The sequence below is a fragment of the Physeter macrocephalus genome, chromosome 2 (assembly GCF_002837175.3).
Source record: "Physeter macrocephalus isolate SW-GA chromosome 2, ASM283717v5, whole genome shotgun sequence".
Classification (NCBI taxonomy): Eukaryota; Metazoa; Chordata; class Mammalia; order Artiodactyla; family Physeteridae; genus Physeter; species Physeter macrocephalus.
In genome coordinates this window covers 120,743,539-120,769,700 of record NC_041215.1, presented here as the reverse complement: position 1 = coordinate 120,769,700, position 26,162 = coordinate 120,743,539, and the positions used below count along the sequence as shown (strand labels likewise).

Sequence of the window (26,162 nt, the reverse complement as noted above, 5' to 3'; positions counted from 1 at the left end):
CGGGGGCCAGCCGGCTGGGAGCCTTGAGGGCCTTCCTCCAGAGCAGCGCAAGAGGCTGAGGCAGTGTGAGGGGGAGATTTACCAGGGCTCCAGATTCATTATTCATGAGCCCGAAGCAACGACTCCAATTTAAATGCTAATGTCGGGGGGACTGAGTCAGCCGCCCCGCTTCCACTCTCACCCCCAGCCCAGGCACAAGCGGAGTCCTTACTGGCTCCAAGGTTCACCCGGGTTTATTAGGGATTGGAGAGGGAGGCCACCAGTACCCCGGCCACCCACATTGCTCCCCGCGTGCATGTGCGTGGGAAGAGCCTGGCTGGCTTCCTCCGGTCCCTCCTGGACAGAGGCTGGCCATGCAGGCAGGAGCCTCAAGGGGAGCGGATCAGAGTTGGGGGGAACTTCAGGCAGCCCCCCTCAGAGGATGATCTGGTTGGTGAAGCTGCGGCTCAGCTCCTTGTGTGGCAGAACAATCGAGTTCAGTATGAGCACCTCGGCAGGGATCCGGACACGACAGCCTGCAGTGTGGACAAGGGCACCAGGGGGAGGCCGTGGGGAGGGGAGGCGAGGGGCAAAGAGCTGGGGGCCACCGCCATCCGGGAGGGTTCCCTCCCTGCCCATCTGTGCCCTGGCCTCATGCCCCCTGTGACTCACACAGCACCTGGCATAGAGCAGACACTGGGTAAATGTTTGCTAAAGGAATAAACACACACACACACACACGCTCCCACAGGGCATGGCCATCACACACACACACACGCACACACACAGACACACACACACGCTCCCACAGGGAATGGCCATCACACACACACACATGCTCCCACACACACAGACACACACACAGACACACACACGCTCCCACAGGGCATGGCCATCACACACACACACACACGCTCCCACAGGGCATGGCCATCTCTCTCACACACACACACACACACACACACACACGCTCCCACAGGGCATGGCCATCTCTCTCACACACACACGCTCCCACAGGGCATGGCCATCACACACACACACACACGCACACACACAGACACACGCTCCCGCTCCCACAGGCACATGCACACACACAGACACGCACACGCACACACACACACACGCACACACACAGACACACACACACATGCACACACACAGACACACACACACACACACACACACACGCACGCTCCATCCTATCATAAGCTGAGCTCTTGAAACAGCACCAAATATTTTAAATACTTGGAATTGATTCTCAAAAGATTCCTCCCAGCAAAACCCATTCAGGATGTTCCTCTGGGCCTGGCATTTCTTTCATCTTTCCAAACCCAGGAGAGAACCTACGGTAAATGACAGCTACTGAGAAAAGATGACCATTGTCGCTGGAACAGAAAGAACCCAACATTTCCAGCTTTAAAACCTCTGCATTTCACGGGTCCCTGGAGCTGTCTTTTGAAAGAAACCTTATCAGCCCCAGGGGCCCTGGCAGGTTGCAGGCTTTGAGTTACGGCTTTGGATCTTGCTATATGTTGGCTGTTACGCAAAATTAATTACCTTGGTCATTTGAATGTTTTCCCCAAACATAATATGATCTCACTACAGACTACTCCATACCAGAGTGAATCTCCAGCCAAATTCCATTTAGGAAATTGAAGGTAATTTAGAGTTATATGATTTGAAAAAAAAAAAAAAAAAAAAAGGAAGCAGCCGCCCCTTTCTGTGCTAAATGCTAATCTGGTCTGTCTCTATAATATAGAAGTGACATTCATTTGTTGGGGAATGGCTGTAAGTGTGTAGGAGACTTGGGGCAATGGATGGGGCAGCTCGGAATTTTCGAGTGAGTTCTCTGGAAATAGACTGTGCAAGAGAATTCTGGGATACAGGCTGCACAGGACGGGAGGCCACCTGGCTTTCCAGAGGATGGCATTTCTCGGCTGGCGAGCAGGCGAGTCCATTGGAAATATAGCCCTTCTACCCAAGAGACAGCTGTGGACAGAAGGCAAGGCTGTGGAGGAGGCAGAAGGGGAAGGGATGGGGCCTGGACCACGTGGGCTGGCCTGGTTTTAGCTAACACTGTGTGTATTAGTTTGCAGGGGGCTGGGGGGCAGGGCTGCCTTAACAAAGTACCACAGTCTGAGCAGCTTAAACAACAGAAATTCATTTTCTCACAATTCTGGAGGCTGGAAGTACAAGACTGCACTGTCTGCCGGGTTGGTTTCTCCTGAAGCACCATTCCTTGGCTTATAGACAACTGCCTCCCTGCCACCCCCCATCTTTATGTGGTCGGCCCTCCGTGTGCATCTAGGTCCTAATCTCCTCTTCCTATAAGGACACAGTCAGATTAGATTAGGGTCCATCCTTACAATCTCATTTTACCTTAATTACCTCTTTAGAGACCCCATTCTCCAAACACAGTCATGTTCCAAGGTCCTGGGGTCAGGTCTTCAACACAGGAATTCATGGGGTCTCTCTCACACACACACACACACACACACACACACACACACACACACACACGCTCCCACAGGGCATGGCCATCACCTGTGGAGGTTTCTCACAGCCTAGGGGCCTGGGAAACATACCTAGGATGGTGATGGCAGGGAGCAGCTTCCCATCCTTGAATAGGCTCTCGCTGTCCATGTGGGCTCGGGGGTCGTTGGGATTGGGGTCATTGGGGGTACCCTCCACGCGGGCCCAGCGCCCCACGGTGCTCCCCCAGCCCACGATGCTGTGCAGAACACACGTGTGCTCCTGCCAAACAGGACGATGTGAGGTGAGGGGGTGAGAAGGGGCCAGATACAGAGCCCATGGGGCTCACCCCTCCCCCCAGCCTCTTGGGGCGCCACGGCTGCTGTGCGTGCCTGGGTGCCTACCTGCAGTGTGGCTCCATGGAGGACGATGCTCTCTCGGAGCCGCACACCCTCGCCTACGGTCACCCCCTCCCCGATGGAGACGTTGGGGCCCAGCTGTGGAGAAGAGCACAACCATAGCCTTGGAGGGCCCCAAATCCAATCCCCTCATAAAACAGATAAGGCTTGAGGCCATAGGACAGGCTGTGACAAAGTGGAGAGACCGCCACTCCGAGCATGGGGAGGTATCTGTACTGCCCCACCCATGCTTCCCCTGGGCTGGGCCACCACTTACCACAGCAGATGGGGCCACCTTGGCTGTTGGGTGGATGTAAACGTTTCCTAGAAGCAGAAGAGAGGACCTGGGGGCAAATACCCCAAACCACATCTGGTTCAGGGAGGGCAGGGATTGAGACTTCACCTCTGGATCTAAGGTCAGGAGTCACAGCTCAGAAGGGAGAGGGGGCTGGGCTGGGGGGCACAGGTTAGGAATTGGGGCCTGATGGGTACCTCGAATCCGTGGACCCCCTGGGGTGTGCTTGGCCAGGCGTTCTGGGTGAGTGAGCTGGTACTGGCTCAGATAGAGGCGGGAGGCATAGAGGGCTGAGCTGGGGGCCAGAAAGTGGCGCAGGGGCTCAGGGGCCAGCAGGGCCTGTGCCCACCACCCCGAAGTCTCAACCCCCAGGTGACCCAACCACCCCATCAGAGGCCCCTCCCATACCCTGCAGACTTGATCTGACTCCAGATACCATCAGTGAGGTGCACATAGATCTGGCCCTGCCCGGCCAGGGCGGAGAACACATCCTGCTCCAGGCGGATGGTACCTGCCCCAGGCCACAAGCCTGACGAGTCCTCCCTGGCACAGAGGAAGGGATGCTGACATCAGTTCCCCAGCTGAGCCCAACCAGGGGCCAACAGTCTCTTGGGGATAGGAATGAGAGTGAATCCCACCACCTCTCCAGGTCTGGTCAGATCTGCTCCAAAAGGATGCTCACACCCCAGGAAGCTCTCCCATCACCCTCATACGCATCACCTCCGCTCCTCCCTGAGCTGTCTGTGTCCCCAGGCACAGACCTGCTGCTCATCCTGCCCCACATCCAGATGGAGTTTGACCAGACCTGGATTCCCCACCTTTTCCCATTCTCCCCCACCCCATTCACTCCTCTGAACCCCGCCTCCGGTCACCCTCCCTCTCACTCACCGGATGGAATGAAACACAGACAGACTCACCCCAGAGGAAGGCAGCTGGTGGGGGCAGAGACAGTCACAGAGAGAGAGAGAAGAGAGAGAGAGAGAGAGAGATGGTGGAGATGCCAGCTCAGCAGAAACAGAGAGGCCGGGGGAGATGGAGAGAGAAGCAGAGAGATGGGTGGGAGGGAGAAGATGGTGATGAGTGAATGAGGCTTGAGATGGGGAGACGGGCAGGGGAGAAGGGAGCAAAGGCAGGCATCCACAGAAAGGAACAGGTTCCAGGCCTAGGAGGATGACCCTGGACTGTGGCTTGTGGCGAGCAGGGCTCTGGGGCACTCAGCCTGAGAGTGTGCGTGTGTGTGTCTGTGTGTGTGTGTCTGTGTGTGTGCTCTGGGGCACTCAGCCTGAGAGAGAGAGAGAGAGTGTGTGTGTGTGTGTGTGTGTCTCAAGAGTGTGTGTGTCTGTGTGCGTGTGTGTCTGTGTGTGTGTCAAGCCTGTGTGCACCCAACTGTGTGTGTTGCCGTCTGTTCTAAAAGGCGTCTCTGGGACACTCAGGGCTTGAGACCAATGGACCAGAAGGGGAGTGGGCAGGCAGTGACAGAAGAGGAACTGGGATGGATAAGGAAGAGGGACAGAATGAGGTTAGGAAGGGAGGGACTGGGCGGCTCAGCTGGAGAGGACAAGTAGAGATGAGAAGGGGAAGGAAGGTGAGCGGGTGGAGATGGAGCCTGCAGAGACTTGGGGGGGGCGGTCTGTGACCGGGGGCACTTGGGGTCTCAGGGCCATGGGGCCTGCCTCACAGTTGCCCATCCTGCTGATTACGCTGGAAGACATCCCGAAGGGGCTTCAGGGCTTCCGGGGAAAAGAGATAGATGCCACAGTTGATGATGTCACTGACAAAAGTGCTGGGTTTCTCCACGTAGTGCAGGACCTGAGGACACAGTGGGCTGGGGTCAGTAGAGGAGAGGCCACTGCCATCACCCCTAAGACCCTCTGACCTCCAGGTCCTCCCCGCTGCTGCCGGACCGGTCTTCCTAAAATGCAGACTGCATCTTGCCGCTGGCCTTCACCTTCAAGATAAGTCTGAAATACAGGCCTTTCTCCTCCCCACCTCCCAGAGCTTCCAGAACACAACTCCATGCTATTGCACGCCTGCACTGGGAATGTCCCTTCCCATCTCTTCATCTGGAAAACGCGGCTTTCAAAACCCAGCTGGCATTGTCACTTCCTCTATGAGTCCACTCTGCCCCAGAGTTGGCTTCTCAGGTCTGGGCACCCCTGGCCTCTGGCCACACCTCACCAGTAGCACTTGTATCATTTGCGATGGTTGGTTTTTGACTGTTTCTCCCACTAGTCCAAGGGTTCCTGAGAAGCAGGGATTGTCGTTCGGCTGTGTTTCCCTCACCCCTAGCTAGTGCCTAGCACAGAACTTCAACAAAAAAAAAAATTCATGTGTGTATGTGTGTGTTTACATGTATTTTTAATACTAAAGCTTGAACAAATAAAAGGGGTGCATGAAAGTCAGTCAGGCTCAGGGGCAGGGAGCTTCACACAAGGACAGAGACCCTCTGCCTTGCTGATTATGCTCCTCCCTCCATAATTCTGGAGGCATGCTGTTTCCTGCCTCCTGGCCTTTGCACATGCTGGTCCCTCTACCTGCAATGCCTTCCTGTCTCCGTCATCTAAACAAATCTGAAACTCAGCTCAGACCTTGCCTTCTCCAGGGAGCCCTCCCCTCTCCCACCCAGACAAGGCTGGGTTGGGCCTCCTTTTGCGCTCTCATAGCACCCTGATCATTCATCTACTGTTACCCCTTCACTCTCAACGATCTCTCTAGAAGGGATATAGGATGAACAACTGAGGGTATGCCCCACCTGCTTGACAAGACTGGGGCCCATCCCAAAGCATTCCAGCATTCTCTAGAGGCGGAGTGGGAATGATGATACACAGAGCAAGCGCCCAGCCAGCCCCCTCTCTGCTCTCACCTCATGCGTCTGTGGATTCTCTACGATGCAGCCGTAGTTGAGGGATTGTGTCCTGTTAGCCTGAAAGACAGACACACCGAGAGTGACCTGCCAGCTCCACGGCAGCAAGGTCTGTTTTCTCTTTCTTTCTTTCCCTCTCCTATAGCACCTGGCACGCATCTCTGCTGCTGTGGACAGGGCTTCAGCAAGGGTGAGATGTGACAGCTGCCGCCACTCCTCGCCCGCTCCCTACTGCTGAGCAGCCAAAGGGCTTGGGGTCCCCACCACCACCTCCACCACTGCTGCGGTTTCAGGCACATCTCCCTCCTGATGCCTGATCCCACCGCCTGGGCTGCCCCTGCCTCCCTGACATCCTGCATTCCAGAAACCTTTCTGGATCACCCCCTCTGCACCCTCCAGCCCCCCTGGCCCCCTCACCGTGGTGCCAAGGAGCAAGAACGGGTGAGGCTGGTGTCTGTGGACATCCAACATAGTGCTCAAGGGGAAGTCGGAGCAGACGTCAGCGTTGAGCACGAAAAAGGCTTCGGGGCCTCCAGCCAGAATTTGGTCCCGGAAATGGTAGAGACCACCCCCTGTGCCCAGGGGGGCAAATTCTTGCAGGTACCTGTCCCCAGGGACCCCAGGGCCAGCTCAGTGAGATCAGAAGAGACAGATACCAGGAGCCTGGGCACCTGACTCCTCCTGCTCCCAGGGTTATACCTGCCCGAGGCCCACACAGAAGGCAATATACTCAGGGATTCAAAGATGCCCAAATAGGAATCCTCCTAGTGTGTGAGGGTGAAGTCTGGCGAATGCTGACTCACCCCACTCCCGAGAACCAGAGGCTTAAGGCACTGACCCCCCAGCCCCACACAGCATGTGTGCACAAACACCTGATCGGAAGATTAAACTCCTGCTGGGCAGCTTCTAGGAACCGGGTAAGGGGCTCATCAGGTTGGTAGAAGCCAATAAGCAGAATCTCCTGCATCTCAGGGACCTGGGGACAAGGGAAGAGGTTGGAAGAAAAAAAAATCTGATAGGAGGGAGAAATCCCTGGTACTGGCCCATAAGTCTGGAGAGACCAGTTTCATTCTCAGCTATGGGGCCCCTGGGCACTCACTTTCCCACTCTGGCCCGTTTTCTCCTCTGGACAATGAGGAAGTTGGAGGAAGTCTCAGTCCCTGATCTTTTAACCTTTTATTATTCTATTATCCCCTGCCCCCTCACATCTGAATTGGGGCTCACCCTAGGGAAGATTTTGCCTACCAAGCTGCGTTAAAGAGTAACCCATAATTTTCCCCCCATATTTATTATGTGTCAATTTGAGCTTAAGATGAGGATATCATTTATCAGGTGCCTACATTGTACAAGGCACTTGACAAACCTCATTGCAAGCTTCGCCACCCCACAAAGCAGGTCTAATCACCTCCACTTTACAAATAAGGAAACTAAGGCTCAAAAGGATGGGAAATTTGCTCAAGTCCTTACAGGAGGCAGAGACTGGATTCAAATGAAACCATGCCTGCCTCAATCAAAAGCAATAAAGAAATTAGCTCCACAGTGAGCAAAGGTATGAGTTCTGTGTTTTGCTATCATTAAGGTTCCCCCTGCTGCAGTGGTAAATTGTCTCTAAGAGTCTTGCCTGATCTCGCATTCCATGCCTTAAAAATAGGAGTGGGGCTTCCCTGGTGGCGCAGTGGTTGAGAGTCCGCCTGCCGATGCAGGGGACACGGGTTCGTGCCCCGGTCCGGGAGGATCCCACATGCCGCTCGGGGCTGGGCCCGTGAGCCATGGCCGCTGAGCCTGCGCGTCCGGAGCCTGTGTTCCGCGACGGCAGAGGCCACAGCAGTGAGAGGCCCGCGTACGGCAAAAAAAAAAAAAAAAAAATAGGAGTGCAATCTGAGCACGAGGCCAGAGGAGACACTAGGTTAGATGAAGACAGCGGAGCAGCTGTACCGCACAACTCCAGGGGGCGACATTCACATTTTCACTTATAAATGGTGGTCCCTGTGGGAAGGTCATGGTTGGAAAAGGGGGAAATACAGCAAGAAGGAGATGAGCAGGAAGTGAAGTGGGAGAGGGGAGCCTATGGGGTTACCTGGGCACAAGCCTCAATGTGGTGCTGGATCATAGGGACCCCCGCCACAGGAAACAGTGGTTTGGGCACCTCAAATGACAAAGGCCTGAAGCGAGTCCCTGGGAGAGGAGAAAGAAGCACATTTCAGCTTCCTGCCTCCCTCTGTCCCCACCCCACCAGCCACTCCAGCCCAACCTCCTCCCCCAATTCCCCTGGCTCCTCACCCTTTTGAGGGCCTCCAATCAGAATCACAGCTTTGAGCATGATGGCGACTGCTACCTAAACCTCAAATCCCAACACAGAAGTCAGGCTCAGATCTCACACCCCAACCCAGGAACCTGACTCATACCCCAACCAAGCTCCCAACCCCCAAATAGCAACACTTAGTCCCCTCGGAGGATGCAAATCCGAAGTTCAATATAGACCTGCCCCGTACACAACACCTCACAAATCCCACACAACTCAAATCCTAGCCCAGCCTCCAGGCAGCCTTCAAACCCCACAGGGATTTCACCCAAATTCTGAAATTCACACACCACAATTTGACCCCTAACAGACTTCCCTCTGGCCACAAATTCAGCAAACTCAGAAACTCAGAAAGAGAAGCCCTTCTCGAACCCCAAACCCACCGATTCCCAATTGTTGCATCCTCACTCGAGATGTTAAGCCCTGAACCCCAATAGTGAACCCTGAATACTGAACCCCAGACCCTGAGTGAGCCCCAAATATTTAACTACAATCCTAAGAATGAATCCCAAGTACTGAACTAATACTGATCTGCATCTGATGCATCCCAAATCCTAGCAAAAAAACCTATATACGCTGAACCTGAATCCTAAAACCAATCTCTAGGTGATGGACCCTGACTCAAAAGACAGATTCCTTTAGCATCCCAAACACCGAACCTACCAAGCCCTGAGTACCGATACTGACGACAAGTACTCAATCTCTGGATTCGGAGAACTGATTGCTGCCCCTCTGAACACCACAACTGACTCTAATAAACCCTAGCCTCGCGCAGCCAGGGGTTGTGGAACCAACACAAGAGCGTTAGTGCGGAGAGCCAGCCGAGGCCTCCGAGCCTCTCTCGGGCTACCGTCCGTCCTCTGCCCTCTTGCCCTTTCGCCGCCCCTCCACCGGCTCCCTTTACCACTAGTTCCCTTTTGCCAGATCTGTCGCCCACTACTGCTTGCTCCTTCCGCGCACGTGTCTTCTCGCAAGTCGCGAGAGCTCCTTCGCGGAGTCTGCCGGGAATTGTAGTTCTTACTATCTCCTTGCTTTCTAACCGAGGGAGGAGGTGGGATTTATGGGAAAGTACGGGGGCGTGGCCAAGGAATCTAGGGTCGGATATAAATAAGAGGGATGGCGCCTGAGAAGCAGAGGTTGGAATTTAAGATTAGGACCTAAGCTGTCTAGGAAAGGGCCCAGGGGTACCAGCCAAAGCCTAGAGCCGGGTCACAGGGAAGAGCGAGGCTAGAGACCTGAGCGGGGGGGTGGCCAGCCTTGAAATGGGAGGGCCCAGAGTGCAAACCCCCAGGAGAGGGTGGGGCTTGAGGTATACAAAAGAAGGGAAGGCGGAGTCGTAGACTCCTCTGCCAGTCTGTCTGGGAAGTGAAGAAACTTTTGACCGTGAGAGAAGTTCTATCTCAGATTTACTGTCTGCAGAATGAAGCACTGGACGAGGCACTCCCCAAACATTCTGACCCCAACATTCTGTGACCTTGGGGTGTAGGTCTGGGAATAAAGCGTGGGTGCAAATGCAGTGGAAATGGCGTCTCAAAAGAACCGAATAGACGCGGAGGGTCAGCGAGAGCAGCTTTATTAAGCAAGATGAAGGAGGGTTGTCTGTCCCACCCACCCGGGGCTCCAGCCAGGGTGAAGGGTCTGAGGGTCCCTTTCAGGCCACGTCCACGCGAGCGAAGCTCTGGTCCATGCCCAGGCTGTTCTCCACGTACACCTCGTACTTGCCGCTGTCCTCAGGCGTGGCCCGGCGGATAGTCAGCGTCGTGGTGGTACTGCCGATCTCGAAGAACACTCTAGGTGGGAAGAAGGGGAGGGCAGGGCCTGCGGTCAGTTTACGCGCGCCCTGGTCGGGCTAATTATCCAGCTCTGTTCTTCGCCTCCCAAATTCCCCGCCCCCATCCCACTCCCTCCAGTTTCTGGGCCCCGCCCGCCCAAGCCCCTGCTCCAGGCGCGGTCCTTGCTGCAAGTCCCGCCCCCCCACACACACCTGTCGTCCTCATCGATGTCCTCCCAGTCCTTGGTCCAGCCCACGTCGGGCGCAGGCTCGCCCATGATCTCTGCAGTCAGCGTTACCGTGGTGCCTTTGCGCGCCTTAGTGTTATCCGGTCCCTTCTGAATCTTCGCCGGTACTAGAGGAAGGGAAAGGGCCACCCAGTGAGGAACCTAGAGGTGAGGCGGGCAGGGGCATCACCTCCCCAGCTAATACCCGGCTCTAAATAGGAGACGGATTTAAGCTCGCTGTGTGACATTGAGCAAGTCTTTAGCCTCTCTGGGGCATCATCTCCTCAACTGTCAAACGGGACTAATCCTGCCCTTCGCAGAGGTGAAGGGAGGATCAAAAGAGATTCTAGGGCTGAAAGTCCGGGAATGTTCACGCATCTGGCGGCACCTTGGAAATTGCCCTGGGCTGAGAGCCAGAAGACCAGGGCTCTAACCCTGGCTCTGCTTCTGGCTCGCTGTGACCTTGAGGCCCTGGAAGCGAGTGACTGAAGCCCATAGCGGACTTCTTAGGCTGTATGGGACAGAATTCTGGGGGTAGGAAAGGACTAGGCGCGGCCGGCGCTGCGCCCTGTTCTGCGCCTTAGGCTGTGCCGGGGCTGGGCCACATCTCCATCCGGACTCGGCAAGGCTCAGAGGTGAACGCGGCTGGAGCCGGCTGCGGCCGCCCGCTGTGTGGTGCTGCTCTGCACGGTGGCACTGCACCCAGGGCGCGCGTTACCTTCCACGAAGATGCGTGCCGAGTCGGAGCACTGGCCGAAGGGGTTGGTTACGTTGATGCTGTACTGGCCCAGGTCTGCCAGCTCGCCGTCGCGCACCACCAGTGCGACTACGTCAGGGTCCTCGAAGACGTAGCGATACTTGGGCCCGTCGCGCAGCTCCTTGCCGTCCTTGCTCCAGCGGATGAATGGGTCCGGGAAAGCCGAAATGCGGCAAGTCAGCTTAGCCGCGCTGCCCTCAATCAGCACCACATCCTTCAGCGGCTCCAGCACTCGCGGCGGTCCCTTCTCGCGCAGCTCCTTCCGGGACCTACCCGCGGCCCAGGTCAGGGCCCAGAGCTCCCATGACACGGCCCCGGCCGGCCTGCAGCCCTGTGCATCCGTACCCCGTCCCCTGCCCACCCCCTCAGCCCACTAGACGCTTAAACATTGGGGGTGGGTAGGGAAGGTGATGGCTACTGAATTGTTACCCCAATAAAATTGTCTACTGTGTCAGCCACCCTTCCAACCTCAGTAACTGCTCTCCCCTAAGTCCAGTGACCCTAGTGGTCCATGACACTGTGCTCAGCCCCCATCCATCCCCCAAATGCAGTCATGAGCGTTCTGCAGCTCCAGCTCCCTTCCTCCAGAGGCTCTCCAGGGTTCCCCCTCACCTGTGGCCCCGGTAAGAGGCCTGGATGCGAATGGCCGCCCTCTGGACCTGGGGGTCCTTGATATCCAGGGTACATCCTGGAGGCGGGGCTGCAGCCACTGGTTTTTTGGCAGGAGCTGCTTTGGACATCTGGGGGACAGAAGACAAAGGGGTCTAGGCTGACACAGAGACTCCAAACTTCAGCCCTTTCCCTCGGATTCAGAACATCTCCCGACATGGGAGTGTCTAGGGCTGACCTGAGGATCTGAACTCACCGTGAGGGGTCGACTTCAGGACTCGGGTCCACTGGCTGTGTAGCAGGAGGCACGGAGCCCCTCCAGATGGCACAGTAAGGGCGCGGGCAGGTTCTCAGCCCCAGGCCCAGGTTTTATACATCGCTCCTCTCCTTGCCTTGTTTGGCATGGTTGCCCCAAGCCCCTGGGGACCCCAGCCCCCGCCCCCTGACCCAAACAGGCTCCTTATTTAGCCTGAGGATGCCCGGGATGCTAACTCAGCCACTGGGGCAGCCCCGGGGGGGAAACCCGAGCGGCTCTGGGGTGCATCACACGTCAGCGCCCTGACAGCTGGGCAGCTGGATGTGGCCCCATGCCCTCCCAGAGCAGGAGGTAGCCATCCCACTCCCAGGAGGACCAGACAAGGCCTCAGGTTGACAAGAGACTCAGCTCCTTGCTGGGGTAGTTTATACTCAGGTCAGTCCCTGGACAGTGGGACAACGTGTCCTTCCCAGACACAGTCAGTGAAGGGGTGTGAGTGTTTGTGGAGGTGCCCTTGACTGAAGCCAGAATAGCGATGGACTTCAGCGTCCATCTAGCCAATTATGAGAGGGCCACGTGGCAGTCAGAACCAATCCGGAAGCGCCTTACTCCCCCCACCCCAGGAGTCTAGGGTTGTCATTTCCACACTTGTGCCTCCTGGTGGTAAACTGAGATAAACCTAGAGGGGACCTTAAAGATTTTTGAGAACAGCATCCTCTCCTGCCACCCCATTCCCACTCACTCCCCTCCATGTGACACGGTCGGGTCCGGCTGGGCTACACTGTCCCCGGAGATTGGCACTAATACTGACTCTAAAACTCTAGGTCTGCCCAAGCCAAGCTCCCTCTCTGGGCATCAGCTGGTGCGTAGGGGCATGGGATGAAGGGGTTAATCCCTCTGAGACTTGCCTGGAGTCCAGTCTGCCCAGGCCAGGGCACCAGGTAAGCCTTGCTTCTATTCATTGTAACTGCCTGCCCAGGTGCGGAGCGCTGTCACCTTTTGATCAGAGCAGTTTTGACATGGCTCTGCTGACATAAATTACCTTTGCTCCTCCGGGTTTGGAACAAGCAGTTCACATGCCATTTCCAATGGAGATGAGAAGGAAGCTCAAGATCAGAGGGGGGACGGGAGAAGAATTTTACCATTTACCAAGATATGAGTTCAGGCACCTGATTTTTATATGAAAACACTTGCAGCGTGTAGGGGATTAGAGATTCTCACAGGCAAACTGTATATCTTCATCGCTAAAATGGCAGGTGGGAAAGGTGTCCCTCTGGCCCCTTCCAGCTGGCTTTAATATCCTCTTATTTTATGATGATGGGGCTTGCCTCTTCCCTGGGGTCCTGGGAAGCCAGAGAGACTGGGGTAGGCTGGGCAAAGGGTTGTTTGGGCTACATCCAAGGGGCCGTCAGCCTCAATCAGCAGCACACCAGCACCAGCCCCCTCTGCTCATGGTGAAAGCCTTTATTCCTTTTACATTGCCAAGAGCAGAGCTGCAATGGGAGGAGGGGTGGGCGGAAAAGTCCCTCAGGACACAAGAACTGGCTCCCCCTCCCCCCCCCTCAGGGCAGGGCAGCTCAGTTATAGGACCCAGTGACCCTTCTGTGGCACCGCAGGGGGCACTTAGAGTCAAGGCCCCTTAGCCCCCAGTGGACCCCTGGCTTGCCATGGGACTAAGAAGGTCCAGACTGAGTGTCCCTGGGCCCTAGGAAAATGCTCGTCTACAGCCCCATCACGGCAGACACACCAACCAGCGCACTCACAGCTGCCCTGTGCAGCTGGTACCCCATGTGTCCTGATTGGTGCTCCAACACTGAGAGCGTGGGCACGTGGGCCTGTCCTGGTTTCCTCTATAGCTCTTCACACATCCTGCTCTGACCGATCATCATGATGAAACCCCCTCTGCCCCAGGGGTCAGGACCAGAGCTGCCCTGTCTCCCGGGCAGAGTGCAGAAGGCTGAGCGGGCACTGGGGTGTGGGCTGGTCTATTCCAGAGCCCAGCGCCCTCCCAGTTGTGATGATGGAACATGTGAGAAGAGGTGGGGGCCACCAGTCTGGTTAGAGGGCGGTGGTGGGGATTCAGTGGTCCTGCCAGGATTCCAGAAACTTCAGATGGAGCAACAGACCTACATCTTTCCTCCCTCTAGGAATAAGGGAGAGGTGAGGGGCCAGGAGGGTCAAGGGGTGGGGTAGGAAGGTCCCGAGGTGCTAGCTAGTCTACCTTGGCTCTCACTGGCCTGGAGAAGGCTGGAATGCCCCTGTCCCAGTACCCCCAGCATCGTGCACCCCCTGTACCCCTAGCCATCCCTCCCCATAGACCACACACATAGGTCCTGCTGCTTGCCGTTTTTATTTTCCTTGTGACAGACAGACAGACAGACAGCTGCACAGACAGCTGAATGGCTTGGGGGATGGTCAGGACAACATAGGCGGTAGGGACTGGATGGCAGAGAGACTTCATAAAAGTCAATAAATAAATAAATATTACTGGGCAGAAGGGCGAAGGCCACGGAGAGGTGATGAGAACGTCCTCGGGCCAGCACAGTGCCCAGAGCTGCATCCACTGGGATAGGAGGAGAGCGCTGGCTCAAGAGACCACCACTTCCAGCCTTCAGCCCTCCATGCTTCTCCTGCTGGGGATGCTGGCAGCTGGCCACCCCAGCCCCACCTGAGTCATCTCTCCTCTCCCTCCCCCACCTCACCGCCCTCTCTCACACACTGGCTCTGGCTTCCTGGCACTGTCTACATGTCCTGTCCCTGCTTCACTGACACTCCCAGCCCATGGCCTGTAGACAGCCTGGTCTCCCCCCTTTTCCTCCTCTTCAGCCACTCCCAACCCTCCTGGGTTGGTTCTCCCCCAGATGCACTGTCTCTCTCCCCCAGAACCTTCCGAGAGTCTCCCCTTCCCTATTCCTCATCTTCATTTCCTCGTCACTTGCCCATTTCCTTCTTGCCTCTCTTCCTGTTCCTGACCCCACCCAGCCTGGACAACGGGTCTCCCACTCTGGCTCTGGCCGGGTGGCACTGGCCAAAGCCCGGGGTCTCTGTCCCCGCAGGTCCATGAGGTAATAGCCCGGCCGGATGTCGCTGCTGCTGGTGTCCAAAGCCCCGGGCCCACCCGGCTCAGCGTGGGCCCTGGAATGTCCAGGGGGCGTCAGCAGGAACCCCGAGTCGAAGCCCGAGGCCGGGCTGTGGTCCGAGCCACTAGGGGCTGCCTGGGTAGGAGCGGAGCAGCACCTTGTGACGGGTGGCAGCCTCGGCCCGGCGGCGCTGCTGCTCGCCCAGGAACTCCTTGAGCCGGTTGGTGGTGAAGGTGAGCGTCTGGCGGCGCAGCTTCATCAGGTAGGCGTCCTGCAGCCATGGGTGGGCTAGGCAGTCCTGCAGGGAGGGCCGGCTCCTGCCAGGGGAAGCCAGGGACAGTGAGCCTGCAGGCGTGGCTCCCAGAGCAGGGAGGGGGCCCCACCCTCCCAGAGGGCTTGGCCCCTAGTGAGTGAGCTTAGACAACTCTGGGACTCAGTTTCCCAGTCTCTGAAATGGGGACAGTGATTCTGCCTACGTCATAGGGCTGTTATGGGCTTTAAATGGTGGTAGTGCAGCCACGTAGGAGGAGCAGGAGTAGGAGAAGTAGTAGTAGTAGCGGCAGCAGTGTATTACTGGGGCGGGGGAGGAGTTGGGGGCTTAGGCATGGGCTGGGCCAGGGCAGTCTGAGGCCAGAGGCGGGCAATGCTGGGAGGTTGGCAGGTGTGGAACCCACTCACCAGGGATGTACTGAGAGGACCTTTCGCAAGAAAAGGGTGGCGCTCTGGGACGTGTTGGGGTACAGCTGGAAGGCATCAAAGCGGCCCCCCACAATGCGAGCCTCCGTTTCCTGGGGGTCTGGCTGATAGAACGGGGAGCGTCCACTGAGCCTGTGGAGGAGACAGTTCAGTTGACAGATGCAGACTGAGGGTCAACTCACAGGTCCAGGGGGACGTTAGTGTGGAGGTTCTTAGGGGCACAGCGCTCGGGGACAAGGCTACCGCACCTGGGTACTCGTGTGTGTGTGTGTGCGCGTGTGTGTGCGCGCGCGCGCGCGCGCGTGTGTTGGGCCAGGGCAGTCTGAGGCCAGAGGCAGGCAATGCTGGGAGGTTGGCAGGTGTGGAACCCACTCACCAGGGATGTACTGAGAGGACCTTTCGCAAGAAAAGGGTGGCGCTCTGGGACGTGTTGGGGTACAGCTGGAAGGCATCAAAGCGGCCCCCCACAATGCGAGCCTCCGTTTCCTGGGGGTCTGGCTGATAGAACGGGGAGCGTCCACTGAGCCTGTGGAGGAGACAGTTCAGTTGACAGATGCAGACTGAGGGTCAACTCACAGGTCCAGGGGGACGTTAGTGTGGAGGTTCTTAGGGGCACAGCGCTCGGGGACAAGGCTACCGCACCTGGGTACTCGTGTGTGTGTGTGCGTGTGTGCGCGCGCGCGTGTGTGTGTGTGTGCACGAGAGTGCCCATGCATGTGTGGCTGGGGAGGCGAGGCGGGGAGGGTACAGGCAGAGGGTGGGTCCTGGGGGCACTCACATGATGTAAGTGAGCACACCCGCTCCCCAGATGTCCGTGGCAGAGCCGATGGGGTCTCCCTTTACCATCTCAGGAGCTGACAGGAGACAAGAGGCCAAGTTGGCAAGGACCACCTTCCCGGTGGCAAGGGACCAGGGAGAGGCAGAGGAGGCCCCTGGGGGCTTGAGGAGCAGGACAGTGCCCAGGTCACCAGACCATGGGTACAACCAGAGCAGCAGGCCCTGGATGCCAGCAGGCAGAGCGGCCCCCAGGGGAGATGTGGGGCACCTGAGCAATCAGCCCAGGCACTGAATGGTGGGCGGTCCCCAGAACTGCAGAGGAGCTAAGAACCAGGGTCACAAGCTCTCCTGGATCAGCTCCCAAGGTGGGCGCCCATTCACAAAGGGTGTGGCCCACACCAAGATTAGGCACCTTTGAAATCAGCCCGGCTGGCTCTAATCCCAGCCTGCCCCTTCTAGCGACAGGACCCTGGGCAATGTACAAAACCTGTCTGGCTCTCCATCTTCTCATCTGTAAAGTGTGGCTTGCAGAATTACTCTAAGGAATGGAGATGACGAACAGAAAGTATTTAGCAGGTAGCTAAATGGTAGCTGGCTTCCCTTTTTTACATAAATTAATAATTGATTCTCCTGTCTTTCTAGCTTTATCAAGTCCTGGCGCTACCATTTGTAACTGTCTGATATTGAACAAATACTTCACGGCGCCTCTGTTTCCTCATCTGCAAAATAGGGGTAATATTATGCCAATCTCCAGGGCCATTATAAAGAGAAACTGAAAAAAATCCATGGAAAGGACTTAATTCATGGCTTGCATACAGTAAGCACTCAATAAATGGCACACATGTGAGTGAAGTGGGGTGAGCCCTGGCTGCTGCCCCTTTGGCAGTACCCCACCTCCCCCCCAGCTGGCATGATGCCCTCACCCATGAACTCCAGCGTGCCCGTGCGGTGGCCAAGGGGCCGCAGAGCCTGGGGGTTGTAGGGTTGGGCGCTGCCAAAGTCCACGATCTTAAGGGCGTTGTCAGGGGCCAGGAGCAGGTTGTCTGGCTTGATGTCCAGATGCAGCACGTGGCGGCCATGGAGATAGTCCAGGCCTTGTAGCAGCTGCACCATGTAGGTGGCCACGTCGTCCTCTGAATACCGGAACCTAGAGGGATGGCGGGGGTGGGTCAGGTGATATCCCAGCTCAGCTCCCCCCATCCTTGCTTCCTCCTCCCCCAGAATGCCCAGCTACCTGTCACTGAGCCCACAGAGGAGTTCCCGGTTGCCGCAGCTCTCAGCGATGAGCACGAGGTAACGTGGGGTGATGTAGGCCTCGTGCAGGGACATGAGCCGCTCGTGGTGCAGCGTCCGCAGCACCTCGTACTCCTGCAGGACCCGCCGCTTGCCCTCGGCCACATAGGGCACGATCTTGGCCACGAACATTCGCCCGGTGGCATTCTCCCGGCAGGCGCGCACTACACCAAAGCGGCCCCTGTGTGTTGGGGGGGATATCATAGGCTCAGAGGAGAGAGGGGAACACTTGCATTCTGCGGGCCGAGCAGGGAGCAGCAGCGACTTCTGGGGGCAAGAATGCTGTGGTTCCCAGGGTGGGCTCTGGAGTTCAATCCCAGGAACCTGGGTTTGAGCCCCAGCTCTGCCACTAACTGGCTCAGTACCTCAGGCAAATCCCATAACCTCTGCAACCTCAGTGTTCCCATCTGTGGAATGGAATAATGCAGTGTCTCCCTCTCAGTTGTGAATATTAAATGAGATCATATGGCCAAAGCGCTTAGCATGGGGCCTGGCACAGAGAAAATCTGAACTTAATCATGCTAAGGACCCAGACCTCGTCCCGTCGCCCGGCTCCCTGCCCCCTCCCCAGGCCCCAGCAGGCTGGTCTTCTCTCCAAATCCCCGTGTTGCCAAAGTTCCACACGCTCCCCGCCTCTGTCCTCCTTCCCTTCCCCAGCCCTGGCCCTGCTTGCCTGGCCTTCTCCTCCAGGAAGGTGTAGGGTTTCTGAGGGGGGCCCTTTCGAAGAGTGGTGCCCTCTGGCCCGGGAGCACTGGGGGGGCCACCCCCAGGGGAGCCGACCCCGTCCTTGGCCAGGCTGAGGCTCTGCACAGTCACCTTGGTGGTCTCAGGAGGGGGCTCGGGGGCTGGGGGCTCGGGGGCTGGTGGTGCAGACACAAAGGAGGTCACCATGTACAGGGGAGTTGAGGAAGATGCTGTTTTCACCCCTTGAGAGGTGGAAGCTGTGGTCGGGGTCCCAGTGTCGGGGACGGAAGACTTGGGCTCACTCGGGGAGACCTGGGCACTGGGTGGGGTAGCTTCTACTCGCTGGGCAGCCTGCAGGCCCCTGTGCTTTCGTGGGGGGGTTTGGGGTGGTGGACCCACAGCCTTGAGTGAGGACAAGGCCTGGCTGGGGGGTGCTGGGGAAGATGAGGGGCTGAGAAGGGCTGACTGGGGGCCTGGGGCAGCAGGAGCTGGGGAGGGGCTCGGTGAAGGGGCCAGTGAGGTAGGAGAGTCAGGAGGCGGGGCCCTGGCTGGCCCTGAGGTAACAGGGGCGTCTCTGTGAGCAGCAGATGGCAGAGCTGAGGTGTCTAAGTGGAGACAGAGAAAATCATCACCGTGGCGCCCCAAGGAGGGGGTGGACCCTGGACTCAGGGTCCCCTGCCCTCTCTGGACATCCCCCACCCTGTCCCACTGACCTCGCATGCCCCTGACGAGGACCTTGTCAGAAGGGCCGCTGAAAGGCCCTTGCCCAGCACGGTTGGCGCAGGCCACACGGAACCTCACAGTCACGCCAACTGGTAGGTGGGTCACGTTGTAGTAACAGTCAGGGATGCCCGAGCTCACGGGGTGCCAGGAAGACTCACCTACAGGCAGCATGGGGGAGGGGCTGAGGCCACAGAAGGGGTGGCCCAAGCTCCCAGTGTGCCATCTGTGAGGAGCCTGGGGACCTGAGCCCGGGGAAGGCACCTGTCTCCCCAGCTTCTCTGCCTTCCACCCGCCCTCCCCCCGCACCACCAGCCTGCCGGTCCCTCACCGTCTACCCGCCGCTCCAGCGTGTACGTGCAAGGTGCCCTGCTGTCTCCGGGCTTCCAGAGCACCAGCGCCGTGTCCTGGTAGGTCTGGGGCACCTCGGGAGGAGCTAGCTTCCCTGGGATGCCTGGCAAGAGAAAGGGAGCCACAGTGAGCCGCTGTGCCTTAGCTTAGGGCCCATCCCCCATCACATGCCCCTTGGTCCCTGCCCCGGGCTCACGGGCCACAGCCACGGTACAGGAGCTGGTGATGCTGCCCAGGACGTTGGTGGCTGAGCACTCGTAGAGGCCGGCGTGCCGCTTGCCTGCCCGGGGGATGCTCAGCAGCTGCCGGCCGTCTTTGCAGGACACGATGACCACTGAGGGCTCTGACCGCAGGGACTGCTTGTCTGGGGGCAAAGGAGGAGCAGGAGGGGCTGCTGAGTGAAGCCCCCTCTGGGCACCCCCGGTTGCCACTTCCCACGGAACATCCCCTGGCCTTGGGGCCACTTGCCTACCCCTCTCTGAGGGGGAGAAGCGGTCTCCTCACCTTTCATCCAGGAGATGTGGGGTGCAGGGCAGGCTGCTGGCAGGCAGAGCAGGGTGGCTGCCTCTCCCTCCAGCAGCACCTGGTCCTTGAGTTTGATGTGGAAGACCGGGGGGAAGTCTGGAGGGAGAGCAAAGACAGCCATGGGTCTGCGGGGCGCCTGGCTCACTCGCTGCTGACCGACGGGAGGACGCATGTGAGAGCTGGCGCTGCCTTCAGGGAGCAGACTGAAAGGCCATCTCTTCCCAGTCAGAGGTGGGAAGCAGAAGGCCTTGCCTTTGAGAATCTCCTTTGGGGCAAGCATCAGTTTCCCAGGCACTCACTATGTGTAGAATTATCTTCTACTGACTATTGAAGATGCTTGGTAGCTGCTACCTCGTATGTTTGTAAGTCACTTTGAGCAGGGCCTGGCACTAAGTGCGTGCTCTGTAAGCACTTATTAGATAAAACAAAAACAAATATTGAAAAACTACAATGGTTAAGCTCCTGCAATACCTATTACTTCTGGGGCACCGTAGGGCAAGTGACAGGAGCTGGTGACCTGAGCTGAGACTCCCAGGAGTGAACAACTGTTCGGTCAAAATGTGCGATCTCAAAAGACCTGAAGTCAAGGCAAACCCGGGGCAGACCCCGGAAGTGTGTGTCAGTCCCCCCCATCCCTCATGCCCCCTGGGCTCTGGGGAGCCTGTCCCAGACCTTCTACGCACTCCCTCAGGTCAGCTAAGTGGTGAGAGCTTCTGAAGGGGAAAGAGACAATATCTGCATGACCTTGGACCATGTCTGTAAATTGAGGAAAATAATAACACCCAGCTCAGAGGATTGTTATGAGAATTCAAAGAGGCATGTAAAGCGCTTAGCAGATGTCTAACATATAATAAATGCTCAAAGATGTTAGCTTCTATTGTTGTTGTGATTATTATCTTGTTAATATGCCCAGTAGAGAAGCCAGGCACAGACCCCCATGGGAAGAGGCTGTTTCAGCAAAGCTGGCTTCACAGCTGGCTGGTGAATGGGCCCACGAGGGCTGCGGATGGCCAATGTCTTTGCTCCAGATCTTTGCGGGACTGTGGCTCCTCAGGACCATGAGGATTTGCACTCCTGCTCCCTGGGAACGTCTTTTTAGAAAAATCCCATTCTGGTCCAGGGATGGCGGGGTGGGGTGGGGGTGGGGGTGGATTTCTTTCATGTGGGCAGAAAGAGCTGAGAGGTAGATACTCCTGGGAGCCCCAGCTGCTGCCTGTCTGCGGAATCAGGAGGGAGTAGGGTACGGATGAACTGGGCCGAAGAGGATCTGCAGAAGTGGATGATCAGGACAGCAGCGGCCCCCTCTCCCACTGTACCCCAGTGTTCCCCAAGGAGGGGTCCCATACTGAGGCTCCAATAACATAAAGTGAATATAGTTTCGTCAGTGGGCTGCCTTCGGACCAAGTGAGGGTACTGGCTGGGGGGAGAGAGAGGGAGCCGAGGAGGAGAGGTGAAAGGTGACCCTGGCCCAGCTCTGCCAGTCCCACCCCCATCTCCCCAGGGGCCAGCCCTAGTTGGTAAAGTGGACATGGGGCCTTCCTCCTGCAGGGAGGGGGGAAGAGGATGAAGTAAGGGGACACGGCCTCGCCTCGGCAAGAAATCAGCTGCACAAGCAAAACGGAGGTGGGAGGGAGGCCCCAGGTGGGAAGGGATCAGCTATCCCCAGGCCTCAGTGCTGGCTTCCCTCTCTCTCCCACCTCCTTCTCCACCACTGCCCCCACCAGCTGGCCTCCCTCCTTCCTGTTCCCTCACTAGAGCCCCACCGTCTACTGCCTCGAGTGAGATGCCCTGGCTCCCCTGGCCAAGGCGAGACACAGTTACGTGTCCAGTAGCAAGCCTGGCTGAGGTGCATCTGGGACAGTTCTGAGGAGTTTTATCGGAAACTGGAGAAGAACAGATGGTGACTGATAAAGGTCCTGCACGCCGCCCGGTTTGGTGGGCCTGCTGCTTTCTGCAGGCTGGTCTGGAAACCCTGGCCTCCTGAACCTTTGCTTGTCGTCCTTGAGCAACAGCCCCCCCTTTCAGGTAGAGGACTGAGGTGACCCAGGTGGAGAATACCTCCCTCCCTGCAGCCCCAGGACAAGTGGCAAGAGAAACGGACCAGGGCATATCCCAGGTGTCCCTTCCCCCAGCAAAGAGCCCTGGAGGCTGCTTATCTGTGCAAAGTGCCTTCTGTAGGGGCAGAGGGGACAGGGAGGGGCGATCGGGTGTTTGGGGCTACAGAGAAATGGAAGTTTGGAGGCACAGTCCAGACTGCGGGCCTCGAGGCTGGGAGAGAAAGGGTGTCTTTGGGAGCATGTTCATGCATACACACATCTGCAGGGGGGCTGAAAGGCAGGGAGCCCTATCCCGAGCTCCATCAGTACCACACCCAGTGACAGAGACCTTCTGGGAAGGAGGCTGGCCAAAGAAAGGCATTAGTATGATGTCGCGAAGCGACTTGTGGGCTCTGACTGCAGAAGGTCATACGGTCCAGCCCTCTGGCTGCTCCACTTACTATCAGCTCTGTGACTTGGACAAGCTACTTAGCATGGCTAAGCCTCTGTTCCCTCACCTGTAAGACAGGGAGATGACAAGAATAGTTCCTAAGCAATGTGGGAGGGTTGAGTGAGGCAACGCTTGTAAAGTGCTTAATAGGACGCTTGGCATTGCTAATTAACGGCAGCTGCTGCTTTTATTGTTGTTGTTGTCGTTTCCTGACTCCAGGCTCCCTCCACCGCTGCCAGGGCTCCCCCAACGTGGGCCATCTCCCCCCCCACCCCCCCACCCCCGGCTGCGACCTTCCCGGCGGCTCAAAGGGGTCTACTCGCCGAGCAGGCCTCTATTACCTGACTCGCTGCGCACATACTGGTGACCCAAATTCTCCCGGACGCTGCCAGAGAGGTTTGGCTGTGACAACCCCTTGTCCTTCCGCAGCCGAGAGAGGCCCCAGCGCAGGCGGCTTCGGCTTTCTGCAGGAGCTGCTAAGAACCAGGCCCATGAGCACTTGCCCAGCCGGTACGAGAGAATAGAGAACTTCTGGCCCCGACCCTAGCCTGTTCCCACACCAGCCTCTGCCCCTCGGCCTCGCGTCAGCCCAGCCCTGCCAGTTCCATCCTCAGGGCCTCCAGAAACGCCTGAGGCTCTTTGCGGTGGGTGTCCCCGGCCCTCTCCTTCTCCCAGAGCGTCCCTCCAGCGCACCTGTCATCCCGGCACCACACGCGCACTCCAAACACACTCGTTCTCACGTTCGCCCTCCACTCTCCCCCTGGGCCCCTCCTCACCTGAGGAGCCCGACGTGGCGCTGGCCTCGGAGCCCAGGGACTCCGCGGAAGGCGTGGTGGCGCCGGCCTGGGCGGCCAGCTGGTTGTGCGCGAGGCCCAGGCGCCGCAGGCTCTCGCCCTCGGACGTGGCCCTGCGCAGCCGGCTGAAGAGCGGCGTGCTACGGACCGACGCGCCCCCGGAGTCCTCGCCGCTGCCGCTGCGCTGCAAGCGGCTCGACAGCCGCTCCAGCGTGGAGCTGAGCCTCCTGCGCATCGCCGGTACCGGGGAGCCCCGCGCCGAGCTGCCGCCCTCTGAGCTCTCCCCATCCCCACCGCGGGCCTCCCAGGCCGGGTGGCGCTGCGCGGGTGGGGTCCGCCGCAGGCGCTGGGACAGCGACAGCGAGAGGCGGCGGACGAGGCCCGGCTCCCCGACCGCCCTGAGGTCCTGCACGGAGCGGGAGCGCTCGGGCCGTCGCACCAGCTCCAGCGGCGTTCCCGCCGGGCTGGGCCGGTACATGCCGTCCTCCTCCTCCGCGCCGCGGAAGAGGCCGCGCTCCTCGGAGCGCGAGCGGCTCAGCAGCCGCAGCCCCCGCGACAGGGGCGACTCACGGCTGCGCTTGAACTTGGCTTCGAACACGGCCTCCGACTCCAGGTTCTCGATGCTGCTGCTGAGACTGCTCCCTGGCCTGCGGGGCACCGTAGGGACCCGGGCTTTCTCGGCTAGCCCTGGCGGAGCCCCGGCCGAAGGCAGGCGCTTCTCGGAGGCTCCCGGAGGTGGGGAGGCCACCCTGGCGAACACAGCCGGATGGGGCTGGGGCTCCGACGGCGATGCGACAGGGCCCTGCGGGGGGCCTTGCGCGTGGCCTGACAGCTGGAGCGACTGCATGATCTGGGCATAGGGTGTGAGGGGGGGCGCTAGGGTTTGGGGAGCGAGGGGGGGCTGTGTAGGCTTGGGGGCTGGTTCTGGCATGGACCCTGGGGCCTTCTCTCGGGCAGGCTGGGGTGCCGAGGGCTGTGCAGCATCACTGGGTGTGGCGACAGGAGGTTCTGAAGCCTTAGGGACACTGGGCTTGGGGGCGCTGGGCCGCACAGGGCTAGGTAGCTGGGCCTCGCTGAGGGCGGACAAGGAGGGAGACTCCTGCAGCCTGCGGGCCCCGAACCGGGCCACGGGGATCTCGAGGGGCGCCCCAGCTCGGCGGTGCCGGCCTCCGGGCTCCGCCTCAGCCTGCGAGAAGCTGCTGCTCTTCTGCAGGCCCCGGGTCTCGGGTGGGTGCTGGTGGTGGGGTGCTGCCTCGCTGGAGGCCGCCCGAGCCAGCCGGGGGTCCCGGGCACGGCCCCCCAGGCTCTCCAGCAGGGGGCCCCTTAGGCCGCTGACCTTGCCATCCTCAGGGCCACCCCGCAGCAGCCGCTGGCGCAGGGCCTGCAGCCTCTGGGCATACTCGCCCTCACCCAGGCCTCCTCGGGTCAGGCGGGTGGCCCCCGGGCTGGGGCTTCGACGCTGCGGCAGCTCTACAGACGCTGCCTTGTGCAGGCCCCGGCCCGGCTCCCTCGGCCCGGCCCGGGGCAGGGCGCTCTCAGCCGAGCTGCCCCTCCGGAGCTCTCCCCGCCGGGGGCTGGGCTCCTGGCCTGGGGAGGGGAGGACCTGAGGGCTGGGGGCCTCCTGGTCCTGAGAAGGAGCCTTTCCTTGACCCTGCCAGTCCATGGGGGTGGCGGCCCCAGCCTCTGGGGCGCCCAGGGCCTCATCCTCAGTGGGAATGTCAGTGAGGGACACCCGGGAGCCCGAGAACTCAGGCTGCAGTGGCCGGGGCACTGAGGGCAGCTCCTCCAGCTCTTCCTCTTCAGAATCGGAGGAGGATGACAGCCCTCCACTAGGGGGTGGTCTTCTGGGTACGGCCACCCACACCCGCTCCGGGGGTGCCCGCAGCAGCTCAGGGATGGGGCGCAGCACCAGGTGGCACTTGTAGCTGATCTGGGAGCGCTGGAGACAGGGTACTAGAGTCAGACCTGAGGGACCCACGGGGCCAAACTGACCCACTCAGGCCCACCTCATCCCCGGGGGAGAAGGCCTACGGCAGGCGGAAGTGGGAGCTGAGAGAATTAAAAGGTGGATGAAGACAGATGAGCAGAAAGAAGTGAGGGCACCTGATAGAAAAAGCAGGGTTAGAGAGAGAAGGCTGTAGAATGAGAAGATGAAGCCACAGAGCAGGGCCCAGCCAAACTCACCTGCCATCTCCGCCGGGAGAGGAATAGCTTTAAGTGATCCGTGCTCACCTCTGCGCCCCTTGCCTGTGCCTGTAAACCAAGAAAGAGGGCCTGAGGGAAAGTCCTCTGTCAACCCGAACCTTCCAGGTTTGGCAATGGAGAGACAACGTCCACAGGAGGGGACAGTAGACAGAGCAGTGTCGAGTCTGGGCTCCTGGGGCTCCCTTTCCCAGGGGATCTGTCACAATAACTCCCACAGTCAAGGTTCCCACGTGTGGACAAATTGCCTGAACCTAAGCGGAGGGGCAGGAAATCGGTGGCTCCTAGGCTTCAGAGCTTACACCAGGGCTCAAGGCCCTGTCCTGGTGCGCTGGCTGCCCTAGGAGGCCTGTGCTCAGGCCCCCAGCTTGAACCCTGCTCCCCAGCTCACCATCTGTCTCCATGCAGAGACAGTGCCCCAGACATCTGTCTGGAGCCTTGCGGGGCCAGACCTCAGATGCTTCCCTCAGCCACCTTTTCAGAGCTCATTTCTGATCTGAGAGACCAGGCTTGTACTCCAAGGACAGATACCAGAATGACCTCAGCCTTCTGTTGACCCAGCACAATGCTCCCTGGACGGTTTGTTCAGTCGCTCTTTCTGGGTCATTTGCTGAACCCCTCCCT

At 58.7% G+C, this 26,162-nt stretch overlaps 3 protein-coding genes across 13 annotated transcripts in view; all 3 read right to left on the bottom strand.

Moving 5' to 3' along the window:
• Nucleotides 1–215: 215 nt before the first annotated feature.
• On the bottom strand, nt 216–9,283 carry GMPPA (GDP-mannose pyrophosphorylase A). Of its 8 annotated transcripts, none has more exons than XM_055090123.1 (13): nt 9,214–9,283; nt 8,288–8,348; nt 8,085–8,182; nt 6,880–6,983; nt 6,425–6,611; nt 6,008–6,067; nt 4,823–4,953; nt 3,553–3,687; nt 3,342–3,439; nt 3,127–3,260; nt 2,856–2,948; nt 2,565–2,733; nt 216–515 (listed from the first exon to the last, which is right to left on the bottom strand). In XM_055090123.1, exons 2-13 carry the CDS (start codon nt 8,325–8,327, stop codon nt 415–417), a joined length of 1,350 nt encoding a protein of 449 aa, XP_054946098.1. In that variant the 5' UTR covers nt 8,328–8,348; nt 9,214–9,283; the 3' UTR covers nt 216–414. The 8 variants fall into 8 exon arrangements, with proteins under 8 accessions (XP_054946098.1, XP_054946102.1, XP_007122476.1 ...); XM_055090127.1 differs by having other exon boundaries at nt 3,127–3,173; nt 8,288–8,342; nt 9,214–9,265; XM_007122414.3 differs by having other exon boundaries at nt 3,127–3,173; nt 8,288–8,342; nt 8,973–9,242.
• A 592-nt stretch (nt 9,284–9,875) lies between these two features.
• On the bottom strand, nt 9,876–12,692 carry SPEGNB (SPEG neighbor). Its single transcript, XM_007122417.3, has 5 exons — nt 11,930–12,692; nt 11,677–11,804; nt 11,026–11,333; nt 10,294–10,435; nt 9,876–10,099 (listed from the first exon to the last, which is right to left on the bottom strand). The coding sequence occupies exons 2-5, from the start codon at nt 11,802–11,804 to the stop codon at nt 9,961–9,963; spliced, it is 717 nt and encodes a 238-aa protein (XP_007122479.2). The 5' UTR covers nt 11,930–12,692; the 3' UTR covers nt 9,876–9,960.
• Nucleotides 12,693–14,260: 1,568 nt separating this feature from the next.
• Nucleotides 14,261–26,162, bottom strand: part of SPEG (striated muscle enriched protein kinase) — a 51,130-nt gene continuing 39,228 nt past the window's right edge. For 2 of the 4 annotated variants that reach the window (XM_028481978.2, XM_028481996.2), the window contains exons 24-35: nt 25,521–25,589; nt 23,319–25,275; nt 22,884–23,018; nt 20,035–20,151; nt 19,727–19,894; nt 19,511–19,633; nt 19,173–19,340; nt 18,449–19,064; nt 17,717–17,956; nt 17,406–17,629; nt 16,484–16,559; nt 16,044–16,231 (exon numbers count right to left, since the gene is read on the bottom strand). In XM_028481978.2, coding sequence (XP_028337779.2) covers nt 16,078–16,231; nt 16,484–16,559; nt 17,406–17,629; nt 17,717–17,956; nt 18,449–19,064; nt 19,173–19,340; nt 19,511–19,633; nt 19,727–19,894; nt 20,035–20,151; nt 22,884–23,018; nt 23,319–25,275; nt 25,521–25,589 — 4,047 coding nt within the window. In that variant the 3' untranslated portion in view covers nt 16,044–16,077. Of the gene's footprint in view, nt 15,327–16,043; nt 16,232–16,483; nt 16,560–17,405; nt 17,630–17,716; nt 17,957–18,448; nt 19,065–19,172; nt 19,341–19,510; nt 19,634–19,726; nt 19,895–20,034; nt 20,152–22,883; nt 23,019–23,318; nt 25,276–25,520; nt 25,590–26,162 lie in introns of those variants that run through there. The other 2 variants (XM_055090117.1, XM_055090109.1) reach the window with 2 other exon arrangements.

Excerpts from the sequence above, each read along its gene's own strand:
- GMPPA (XM_055090123.1), bottom strand. The coding sequence starts at position 8,327 with ATGCTCAAAGCTGTGATTCTGATTGGAGGCCCTCAAAAGG. Across the intron at positions 4,954-6,007 it reads AGAATCCACAGACGCATGAG|GTCCTGCACTACGTGGAGAA; the intron begins GTGAGAGCAGAG and ends CTGTGTCCTCAG. Across the intron at positions 3,688-4,822 it reads AATCAGCAGGATGGGCAACT|GGAGGACTCGTCAGGCTTGT; the intron begins GTGAGGCAGGCC and ends CCTCTGTGCCAG.
- SPEGNB (XM_007122417.3), bottom strand. The coding sequence starts at position 11,804 with ATGTCCAAAGCAGCTCCTGCCAAAAAACCAGTGGCTGCAGCCCCGCCT. Across the intron at positions 10,436-11,025 it reads GGCACGCATCTTCGTGGAAG|TACCGGCGAAGATTCAGAAG; the intron begins GTAACGCGCGCC and ends CCCTTCCTCTAG. Across the intron at positions 10,100-10,293 it reads GACATCGATGAGGACGACAG|AGTGTTCTTCGAGATCGGCA; the intron begins GTGTGTGTGGGG and ends CTTCCCACCTAG.